The 11,082-nt window shown below is 57.5% G+C and overlaps 3 protein-coding genes across 3 annotated transcripts; all 3 read left to right on the forward strand.

Annotated features, from left to right (window-relative positions):
* Positions 1–380: 380 nt before the first annotated feature.
* On the forward strand, positions 381–7,053 carry ETH_00011280 (uncharacterized protein; the record flags this gene model as incomplete). The annotated part of the gene is made up of 15 exons (XM_013377371.1): positions 381–1,054; positions 1,274–1,472; positions 1,617–1,673; positions 1,764–2,086; positions 2,237–2,355; positions 2,932–3,037; positions 3,255–3,358; positions 3,851–4,013; positions 4,330–4,479; positions 4,633–4,669; positions 5,048–5,141; positions 5,268–5,421; positions 5,780–5,862; positions 6,123–6,551; positions 6,941–7,053. 15 exons carry the CDS (start codon positions 381–383, stop codon positions 7,051–7,053), a joined length of 2,805 nt encoding a protein of 934 aa, XP_013232825.1.
* Positions 7,054–8,922: 1,869 nt separating this feature from the next.
* On the forward strand, positions 8,923–9,804 carry ETH_00011285 (uncharacterized protein; the record flags this gene model as incomplete). The annotated part of the gene is made up of 1 exon (XM_013377372.1): positions 8,923–9,804. The coding sequence occupies one exon, from the start codon at positions 8,923–8,925 to the stop codon at positions 9,802–9,804; it is 882 nt and encodes a 293-aa protein (XP_013232826.1).
* Positions 9,805–9,954: 150 nt separating this feature from the next.
* On the forward strand, positions 9,955–10,803 carry ETH_00011290 (transport protein particle component Bet3 domain-containing protein, putative; the record flags this gene model as incomplete). The annotated part of the gene is made up of 1 exon (XM_013377373.1): positions 9,955–10,803. The coding sequence occupies one exon, from the start codon at positions 9,955–9,957 to the stop codon at positions 10,801–10,803; it is 849 nt and encodes a 282-aa protein (XP_013232827.1).
* Positions 10,804–11,082: the final 279 nt, after the last annotated feature.

Raw genomic sequence — 11,082 nt, forward strand, 5'->3', positions numbered from 1 at the left:
GGTAGTATCTATTTGCCTGTGCATAGGCACTCGAGGCAGTTTTTAAGCCAAACGATCTTTAATTGCCTTTTATGGATCTCTAATTTAAAAATCCGGACATAAAATGGACCGAAAAAGCCACGCGCGGGCCCCCCGACAGGAAGGGGGCCCCCGCCTCTAAGGGGCCCCTCTAGGGTATAGGTGCCCCGCTTGAAAGGTGGTCACTGCTCGCTGCAGGCGCTGCGGTGTCTTCCTTCGTACATGTTTTGTGTATAGGAGGACAGGAAAGGTTTATTTCATGTCCTTTTTTTTCCATTTTTGGGCTAATTAGGGGCTCTTCTGGGGCACCCGGAAACCCCGGGGGGCCCCGTGCTCCTTTTCTGATCCTCACCAGCAAACACATGCATTTTCACCCCGGGACTCACCTGCTGGGACCCTTGAGGCGTATTGGGGGCCCCCTTGCCCCCAAAAGGCCCTCAGGGACCCTGGGCAGTCTTGGGATCCCCCTGGGCCCCAGGGGGCCCACGGGGCCCCTGGGGACTAACGGGGGCCCCCTGGACCCCAGGGGCCCCACAGGGCCCCTGGCAGCCCTCGCTGAACTGCCCAGCGGCTCACAAGGGACTGCAGCAGCTTTTCTGCAGGCTGCTGCGGCATCACAACAACCCCACCCCCTGCGTCCTGTCCCACTACGTCTCCTGCGGGGCGGCGGCAACGGCGGAGGGGCTGCAGCAGCAGCAGAAGCAACAGCAGGAGCAGCAGCTCGAGCTCCACAGGGGCCTTGGGGGCCCCCGCAGTCGCCCCATCATGAATTAGTTTTCTGGCATTCGCGGCGTTCTGTTCCGCCTAGACTGCGCTGCGCAATGCACTACAACAGCAGCAGCAGCAGCAGCAGCAACAGTAGCGCCTGCTGCTGCTGCTGCAGCGCGAGCAGACTCTGCACCGCCTCCCAGACGGCCCCGCTGCACTTATCGCAGCAGCAGCGCCAGTTTGCCTCAACAGCAAAAGCAGCAGCAAAAAAGAGACAGAAGGAACTCCTCAAAAGACGCCGGAATTGGCAGCCCCCTAAGGTCCCCCAGTGAGCTCCAGGAAGCTGTTGCACCCTAGGGTTTAGGGTTTAGGGTTTAGACTTTCGGGCTAAGAGCCAAAGGCTTGGTCCCCGCTATTTTTCAGTAATGCTAGTGCTGCAGGCGGAAGACCTAGGGTTTAGGGTTTAGTGCTTAGGGTTTGCAGTGCAGGGCTTAGTCCTCGTGGCTAAGTTTAGGGTTTAGGGTTCAGGGTTCGTGTTTGCTGCCAGACGCTATCTGAGGGAAGAAGGAGATGCAGCAGGCCCCAAGAACCCCCGGCTTAGGCCGGGGGGTCCCTCTGGGGACTGGGGGCCCCCAGCACCAGCTGGGGGGCCCCACAAGCTGCTGGACTTGGAGGGTCCTGGGGGGCCTCCCGAGGCCTCTGTTTCAGAAATGCGTTTTTTGGAGAGACGTAGAAAGCCCCATGAGGTCAGCACCCAAACCCTAAACCCTAAACCCTAAACCCTGGGTGTCTGGGCCCAGAAGAGATGCCCGCTAAAGTGGACATTACACTCTCCCATGCCGAGCGAAGCACCCCTGCTGCTGCTGGTTCTGCTGCTGCTGCTCCTGCAGTATGCACTGGAGAGGAAGCACGCACAGCGCTCAGAAGAGTCTGAGGAGGGAAGCCCCGTAAGAAGCATATTTCAAGCCTAAATCCTAAACCCTAAACCCTAAACCCTAAGTCCTACAGTGCATGAATAGCGTTGGCGTCCTGTTCAGATATTGGACCCAATAATTGAGCGCATGCTGCAGCGGCACCAACAGCAGCAGCAGCAGCAGCAGCGGCAACAGCAGCAGCAGCAACAACAGCAGCAGCAGCAGCCGCAGCGCGGACGCCTGCAGGATTGCGGACATGAAGCATTTGCACCTTCTGTGCCGCTAAAGCTCGTGCTGCTGCTGCTCCTGCATCTTTGCCCATGCCTGACTGTGCTGCTGTTTTTGCTGCTGCTGCTGCTGCTGTGTGGCTCGCAGCACCAGTGGAAAGAAGCGCCGCTGCTGCCTCTGGCGGAGGCGGTTCCGTCATTGAAGAGGGAAGACCTGGAGTGAGTGCCTGCAGCAGTTTCCATTTGCTGCTGATCTTTGAAATTAAATTGCCAAAACCTTTTTATTTTATATTTTTAAATTAAATAAAGTAATTTTAATTCAAATTCCTTCTCTATTGCCCCTATTCTCTGCTGCCGCTGGCGCTGCAGGCAAATGCGTCCAGCAACTGCGGCGGCCCCCAAAAGCTTTGGGGTGTTGGGGGTTTATAAGGCGACGGAGCGAGACTACTACAGGCGATTCTTCAGAGACAGAGACAGAGCTCTGGATGGTCAGCAGCAGCCTGGTGCTGCTGCTGCTGCTGGGGCAGCTGATGGTGTTGCTGTTGCTGCTGCTGGGGCAGCTGCTGCTGCGGCGGTTGGTGCTGCTGTTGCTGATGCTGTTGCTGCTGCCAGGGCAGCTGCTGCTGCGGCTACTGGTGCTGTGGTGCTGCTGCTGCTGCATCTGGGAGGCGTGAGACTGAGTGCTAGAGTCTGGGCTGCTCCTGCGACCATCGATGGGGCGACTGCAGCTGCTGCTGCTGCTGTTGCTAGGGCTTTCACAAGTGCTCACACAGCAAGCGTTGCTGCAGCAGATGTGGCTGGCGGTTGCGGTGGTGCTGCTGCTGCTGCTGCCAAGGCTAGTGCTGGATCACCAGTGCCGGCCTTCTGCTGTAAATGATACTCTCTGGTGCTGCAGTAGCTGCAGGATCTGTAGTACTTCCGGGCCTGCAGTGGCACAGAAGCAACAGCAGCAACGCCTGCAGCAGCAAAAGCACCAGCAGCAGCGACAACAGTGCACTAACACTACAACACTGTGCTTCGTGGCCGCACAAACCTGGGAGAATTCTGAGCTGTGTTTTCCGCAGGGAAGCTCCATGAGCTGCAGCAGCTACAGCAGCAGCAGCAAAAACAGGAGCTGCTGCAGCAGGCCACGGCACGCAGAAAGCGGTACATCCCGCCCAAGGAGTACTGGTGGGCCTTTCTCAACAGCCACGGATAAGGGTTTAGGGTTTTAAATTCAAAATGCAGTAATAACTCCCAGTGGGGGGTTATATTCAATGGTCTAGGGTCGAGGACCAAAGGCTGGGCGCTGCGGGGCCGAAGAAAAGCTGAGTTCTGCGCGCGACGCTTGGACTTCAGGGTTTAGGGTTTAGGGTTTAGGGTTCAGGGTTAAGGGTTTGTTACGCAGGTACTCGGGGCGCCACGAGCCCCCCACTGCCCTCACGGCTGCAGCGTTGGGAGCGCGAGACCTCAAGTTTGTTCTTATGCGGGAAGCGCGGCGCATTCGAATGGGTGAGGCTTTGGGCTGGCCGCGGTGACCACCGGGTGCGCAGCAGCAGACCAGTGGTCACCTGTGCTGCAGCAGCAGCGTTAGAATTGGGGGGCTCCAAAGGGAGCCCCAAGGCATAGAGAGATTTTCTCCTTCCTTTGCTGCCACCAGAGGCTTTTTCTAAAGATATTAAAAACAGAGCTCCGCAGCAGCAGATCTAGACAGCCCCAGGGAATGATAAAATGGTGAAGCAGAGGCAGCAATGCGACGAAAAAGAAATGCCAATGAGCGGCGACAAGGCACTATACACCTGCTGCTCCAGGTGCTGCAGCAGCAGCTGCTGCTGGTGCTGCTGTTGTTGCTGGCGTTGGGTCCGTTTTCGTGTGTCAGTTGACTCGATGCAGGGGCTCCGATTGCTCCTGCTGCTCTTGCTGCTGCTGCAGGGGCTCTTGCTGCTCCTGCTGCTCTTGCGGCTGCTGCAAAGGCTGCTATTGCTGCTGCTGCTTGTGCTGCAGGTGGGGAGTTTGACTTGGACGTGTGGGAAGCTCTTGAGAGCCGAGCAGCTGCCATTTGCCGCGACAGCCGAAATGCCTCTGCGCGGTCACTCCTCAGAATGCTGCAGGCTTTTGCTGCAGTGCAGCTGCCGCTGAAGCAAACTCACCTAGAGGACTTCATGAGGTGCTCAATCTGGGGCTGCTGCTGCGCAGGCTGCTGCTATTTTCCAGGCTGGGTCTGCTGCTGCTGCTGCTCCTGATGCTCGTGCTGCTGCGGAGCCAGAAAAAGCTGTGCTGCTAATGCGGCTGTCACTGCTGGCGAACTCGCGGCCGCAGCTGGTGTTCGCTGAAGGGCTGCTGTTGTTGCTGCTGCTGCTGTTTCTTCTGCTCCTGCGTCGGCTCCTTCCTAGCACCCTTTAGGCGTATAGTGAAGTGTACCGACGAAAGCTAGACGGAGTTAATGTGGGCAGTGGCTGTTCTGGTTGCTCCCTTTAGTGCAGTAGCAGCAGCGACATCAGCAACAGCAGCAGCAGCAGCAGGGATTCGAGCAACTGCAGCAGGGAAGGACACAGAGCGTGCTGGAGGCGTGCAGGGCTATCGCAAAGAGACAGGCAGAAATGCGCCCCGAGAATTATGTTCACCTGTTCCAGGCAAGTGCCGCTGGAGCTGCTGCTGCTGCTGCTGTGCTGCCTCTGCTACTGCGGTTGTGTTGCTGCTGCTGCACATGCGCTTTTTTTGCCGGCGCTGCTGTTCTTGTTCGCTTTTCTCTGCCTTTGTGAAATCTGCCATTTCTCTCTGTGCAGTGCTGCATTGCCAAGAGCTGATAGCTCAGAGCTTTCAGTGGGAATTTTGGGGTTTAAGGTTTAGGGTTTAGGGTTTAGGGTTTAGGGTTTGGGGTTTTAGTTTACCTACAGGCCCTAGCACGGCTGCGTCAGCGGCACCGCATTTGCATTCTCGGGTTGCAGGAGATGTTGCTTTCTTGGGCTGTTCTGCGGAACAACTTTTTAATAAAAGTAAAGTAGACACTACAAGTAAAAAGCACACTTAGGATTTAGCTGAAAGAGTATCCAGAGGCCTTTTCGGGGGCCCCGGCAGTACAGGCCGAGGGTTTAGGGCTTAGCGCGGGAGTCTCAGGGTTCAGGGCCCAGGGTTTAGCACGGAAGGTCTATGGTTACGGGTTTAGGGTTTAGGGTTTAGGATTTAGGATTTGCGCATTAGGCGGCGAACTCCCTGAGCAAACTGGACCTGGCGACCCACGTCTTAGTAACTCCCCTCAGGCTCACGCTAGCCAGCCGCATTCCCGCGTTCACAGGTTAGTCTTTTGCTGCAGCAACAGCAGCAGCAGCAGCAGCAACTCATGTAACGCTGACGGCAGTTACGGCAGCAGCAGCAGCAGCAGTAGCAGCAGCGTGCGTGAGTGGCTTCGGTGCCTGCGCAGCAACGAACTGCCGGTCTGTTAAGTGGGTCACGGGGGTTTCATTCTTTTCTTCTGCAATGCTGGTGGACTTTTTGAACTGCGCGGCGAGGCAAGAGAAAAAACATTCGCTGCAGAGGCACTCCAGGGACCTGCAGCTCATGGAGCTGTATCTCAGGTGCTGCTGCTGTTGCTGCTGCTTTTGCTGTTGTTCCTGTAACTGCTGCTGCTGCTGCTGCTGTTACTGATGTTGTCGCTGCTAATGGTGTTACAGCCAGGAAAGTTCCTGTAGCCGGCGCTGCAGGCGTTCTTCCTCCAGGTGTTGTTGCGGTTGGTGCTGCTGGTGCTGCTGCTGTTGCACTTGTTAATAACGCTGCTGGTGTTGCTGCTGCTGCTGCAGAAGTATTTGCTGCTAGCGATGTCGCCTTGCTGCCGCTATGATGCTCGCGCGGCAGTAGCTTCGTGTAAAGCATGGCGTGGCTGCTTTCGCGCCAGAGCCTTTGCTGCTGCTGCTGCGCCCGCTGCTGCTGCTGCAGAATACAGAAGCCCGAGGTGTACGAGCAGCTTGATATCGAAACCCAGTACTTTTTAGAGGTCATTCGCAACGCCAGCACTGCCAGTGCGTCTGCGCGCACACGGATGCCTGCTGAGGGTTTAGGGTTTAGCGTTTAGTGCTTAGGGTTAAGGGTCCAGGAATTGGATCCAGTGGCTCCTCTGTTGCATTTTAGGTGTGGCATGTGATGCGTAGGGCAGCGACCTGGTGCAGAGCGCAGGATGCAGGCTTCAGAGTTTCGGGTTTCGCGTTTAGGGTTTAGGGTTTAGGCCGAGAGCCCCAGGTTGAGGGTTTGCACGGCTGGAATTTCTGTGTTTGTTTCGCAGTGTTTAGCGACTGCAGCGACACCGAAGAAGACGAGGAGGGCGTGGAGGATTTCGCAGCAGCTGAGGTGCCCTCTTGGGGTGTATGTACACCCCGAGACGCGCCGGGCGAGGGGCCCCGCTCTGGCCCCACACCCCACAAAGTTGCCTTCCGAAGCGAAATCGAGGCAGATGCCTTTTTTACCCCTGGGGAGAGGGGCCCTCCCGGCGGATTGGGCGGCTTGGGGGCCCCTACAGGGGCCCCCGGCCCCGCGGGCAGTGGCTGCGAAGGAGAGCTGAGCTGCAGCAAAGTTGAAGTTGCTGCTGCGACGGCTGGCGCTGCTGCAGGGCCCCACGAGGGGCCCCCTGCTGCCTTCAGCAGTGCGCTGCATGCAGACATTAGTAGAGTTCTGAACTTAATGGAAGTGGTCCATTTCAACTCCGCTGTGGCCGGTGAGCGTCATCCCCGCCTGAGTGCTGCTGCTGGAGCTGTGTCTGCTGCTGGCTCTCCTGCTGTTTTGCTGCTGCTGCTGCAGCTGCATCTGCTGTGCGACCGCTCCTCTGGGCGCTGCTACTGCTGCTGTTTTGCCGCTACAGCTGCTTCTGCGGCAAGGGCTACTCCTCTTGGAGCTGCCGTTGCTGCTATTTTCCTGTTGCAGTTGTTGCTGCAGCTGCTTCCGCTGCGGGAGCCGTTCCTCTTGGCAGCCTCTTTTGAGTGTATCTTTCGTTCTTCTCTGCACTGATTTCGGCTCTCCGTCGTTCCTATTTGATTCATTTCCTTCCTAATTGCCATTATTGTTTATTTATCTTCATTTTTATTTCTTCCGCGAAAATTTCTGCAGGGCCATTCAAAACCGACTGCTACTTGCCTTCGAAAAGACTTCTGATTGAAGGAGTGCCTTCTTATCAGCTCTACGCCAACACCCACACGCCCACAGCCGCCAGCAAGCTGTAGGAGTGCTGCCTCAAAATATTAAGCCTTTCGCTTATGTTGTAGATATATATATATTATTTCTAAACATTACGCATATTATATATACTATTTAAGTATATGTTTTTATATAATATTATATACATATGTATGTATGTATGTATATATGTTATATATGTATAGTGGGGGCTGCTTATAGATCTCAAGCACTTTCCTTTATTTGGTATATGTATATATATATATATATTACGTTTATGTATATAAATATATATATATATATACATATTTATACATGTAGGACTGCCTATAAGATAAGACTGAGTGCAGCCGCTGCTGCAGCCGGGGTGCTGCCTAAGCTGCTTGGGCGCTGCAGGCGGCATGAACTTCTTGCTGGAATGGGTTTTTCTGTGCTGCTGATTCACCAGCAGCACTGGCTTAACTTGAACTCCGATGAAGACAAGATGCGTTTCCTGCTGCAGCTGCTGCCAGCTGGAACCTGTGCTGCTGCCACGGCACAGAAGTGAGAGAACCCCGTGAGTGGGTGGCTGGCCGCAGCAGCAGCTGCATTTGCAGCAGCAGCTGCTGCTGCTGCGGCACACCTCGTAAGCAGCAGCTGCTGCTGCTGTTGCCGCTTCCAGCTGCAGCGGGGGAGATGATTGTATTGGCGACTGGGGGAATTGCAGGGGCTCTCTTTGCGCACCCTGAAAGCTTCTGTAGTATCTCTGTAAAGCAAAACTTCACTGCCTATTTGGCCTTCAGTTGCTTAGCTAGAAAGGCTATTTTGAGGCTCTTTGGAAGCAAACTCTAGAGGGACCTGCGGCCAACAGGAAATGCCCTGGCGAACCTCGTGGCTCTGTTTCGAGGCAAAAGAGCCACGGACAAAAGCTGCTGCTGGAGAAGGGCTATTGGGGTGCCGCTGCTTACCATTTCGCCGTGACCACAGGACCCAGTGGGTCCGGCAGCAGACAGCAGCAGCAACAGTCCAGTGTAGACTCTAGTTCGCTGAGAGGCACGCACAATGCAGCAGCTACACTTTGTGCCGCCTAGCTGTCCTTCCACCGCAAACACAGAGCTGCATGTGCATGCATGCACAGATGCTGCTGTTGCTGCTTCTACTGCTGCTGCTGCTGGGGGAGTTGCAGGGCCCCTCCTGCTGGTGAATCAAGGACACTTGAACAGCCGTAACAGAAGAAGCGCCGAACGCTGGTGTTGCTGCTGCTGCTGCTGCTCTACAGGCACCCAGACACTGCGCTACAGGTGTACTGGTGAACTGTTGAATATCCTTTCAGGTGTCGTTTCTTGCGCAGCCTCGTCTGCCTATCCACAGTTACCACCATATATGCACTTATTTATTTACGCTGGCATAAAACGGAATCCTCCAGTGTAATATTCGAGTCAAGATCCGCAGTGGGCGGGTGGGCAAGCCTTAGGGTCTGCCGACAGCTGTCTTCGTTGCTGAAAGCAGCTGTCTCTGGAGCAGTGTGACTCAATTAGAGTTTATTTCGATAATCCTTCTTCATAGTTTTTGCTACACGACGTGTTCCGTGGCCTTTGGCCGCGAGATCAGCGCCGCAGCTTCCCCCTGCAGCCGATGAGCGCGGGCCCCCCCCGGCCACACAGCGTTTTTTTTGGGGCCCCCCGCTGAAGGTCCTTCTGGGATTTCGTAAAGAAACGCAATTTGTTTTGACATTTTGCCTCTTTCTTTGAGAAAGGGTCGCATGCAGCCGCCGCCGACCGCCGCCCACCCTGAACTGAACGCCTGCAGCGTGGAAGCTGAACGAGACGGCTCTGCGGCCGGGCGCGACGGCGCTGGGCCATTTCTACTGAATTTTAGAGCCCCACAACATCAGAGAGAGCTTTTTAACTGCCTCTCGTGAAGCCTGGGGGCTTAAGATGGACGGCGCGGCAGCAGCAGCAACGCCTCAGTCTTCTCCGTCTAGCACGCGCGCAGCTGAAAAGGAGGGCCGTGCTGCACGTCCTCAGCCGCAGCTGCTGCAGCAGCAGCAACTGCAGCAGCAGCCGCAGCATTTTCCGCCGCCGACGCCGCTAGCTTCCCCCAGTTCTGCGTCGCTTGCTGCTGCAGTTGTGGCTCCGCCGCAGACGCACGAAGTGAGCAGCACCGGCGTGGCGCTGCTGCACCAAGAGCTGCTGCTGTACACTTTGCGGCGCTGCAGCCCGGTATACAGGGCTTCCGATGGGCCAGCGGAAGCAGCATCAGCTCGCGGCCGTCCATCTTCCGCCACCTGCGCGTCGGGCGCAGCAGCAGCAGCAGCAGCAGCAGCGGCGGCAGCGGCGCTGCCGCTGCTGCAGAGCAGCGGCTACCGCGTGGGCAGCCGCGTCGCCGAGCGCCTGACCCTCAAGTGCTGCCGCATGCCCGAGCAGCGCGAGTGCGTCAAATTTGTCTGCAAAGATCTTTGGCATTTTTTGTTTCAAAAGCAAGCTGACAGGCTGCAGACAAACAGGCGGGGGGGCTACGTGGTGCACGACGCGAGCCTGCCTTGGCTGCGCCGCGTGCACCCGCTGCCGCCGCCCGCAGCAGCAGCAGCAGCAGCAGCAGCAGCAGCGACGGCCCCCGGGAGCGCCCCCGAGGCGCTGCTGCTGCAGCAGCACGAGGACGAACTCCGCAGAGCTGCTGCTACGCAGCCTCAGCTCCACGTGGCCTTCGTCTGTGGGGCCATTCGGGGGGCCCTCGCAGCCCTGGGCCTCGAGTGCACTGTCACAGCCGAAGTCCCAAGGCCCCCCAGCTGCGCCTTCCAGATACGCATATCTTCGTAGCAGCAGCAGCAGCAGCAGCGGCAGCAGCAGCAGCAGCAGCGGCAGCAGCTGTGGCGGTGTAGAGGCAGCGAAACTAGCAGCAGCAGCAGCAGAATTAGCAGCAGAAGCAGCAGCAGAAGTAGAAGCAGCAGTAGCAGCAGCAGCAGCAGGATGGCGCGCTGCGGGCGCTGCGTGGCGATGGCTGCTGAAGTGTTTGACTCCGTGCGGGATTTGCAAGACCCGGAATTCCCCACAGAGACTTTGGAGGAGCTGCAGGTGGTGCTTCCGGAGTTGATAGTGGTGCGGTGCACGGGTACTTGCCGCATCCACAGCAGCAGCAGCAGCAGCAGCGGCAGCAGCAGCAGCAGTGGCGGCGGCTACACGGACCCGTGGGCAGAGGAGGACTGCGTCAACTGCTGCAGCCGCTGCAGCAGTTCCGCCGACGGCTGCTGCAGCGACAGCAACAACAGCTGGACGGCCATCAGCAGCAGTGAGGTCAGCAGCAGCAGCGGCAGCAGCAGCGGGAGCAGCAGCAGTGACAGCAGCAGCAGCAGCACGGAGGGGGCGGTGCAGGGGTGCACGCCGGAGTGCCGCTGCTGCTGCATTGTGGTGTCTGTACACCCCACGAGCCCCCGCTGCGCCTTTGCTGCTGTCCTGGGCCTTCTGGTAAGGGCGAGGCTGGCTCTGGACTTTGCTGCAGCAGATGCAGCAGCTCTTGCCCTCAACGGGGGCTACGACAGCTTCGGAGCAGCAGCAGCAGCAGCAGCAGGCGAAGCAGCAGCAGCAGCAGGCGAAGCAGCGGCAGCAAGGACAGCAACAGCAGCAGCAGCAGCAATGAACGCCTGGGGGACCCTGGACTGTGCTGTTGCTCGGGTGTCGCTGTGGGTGCGGGTCTGCGGCCACGAGAGCAGCGCAGCAATTGCGAAGCAGCTAAATGACAAAGAAAGAGTTTTTGCTGCTCTCACCATTCCAGCAATCCGGCAGACAGTGCTGCAGGGCCTGCAGCTAGAGGAGCTGTAGCGGCGCTGCTGCTGCTGCTTGCTGCAGCTTCTTGCTGCTGCTGCTTGCTGCGGTTCTGCTGCTGCTGCTCTGCTGTTGTTGCTCTGCGGCGGTGGCAGCGCTGGCTGCGCCTGGGACGGGCAGGCTGCGCTGGACGCCAGAGCTGCCGCTGCAGCAGGAGCAAAGTCTGCTGCTGCTCTCGCTGCTGCTGGTGCAGCTGGAGCTAATGCTAGTGCTGTGACTGCTGCTCCAGCTGCAGAAGCTGTGGGCTCGCCAGCTGCTGCTGGCAGCAGTTTCCTA

This window comes from Eimeria tenella, genomic scaffold (genome assembly GCF_000499545.2).
Source record: "Eimeria tenella Houghton genomic scaffold, Eth_scaff5, whole genome shotgun sequence".
Taxonomy (NCBI): domain Eukaryota; phylum Apicomplexa; class Conoidasida; order Eucoccidiorida; family Eimeriidae; genus Eimeria; species Eimeria tenella.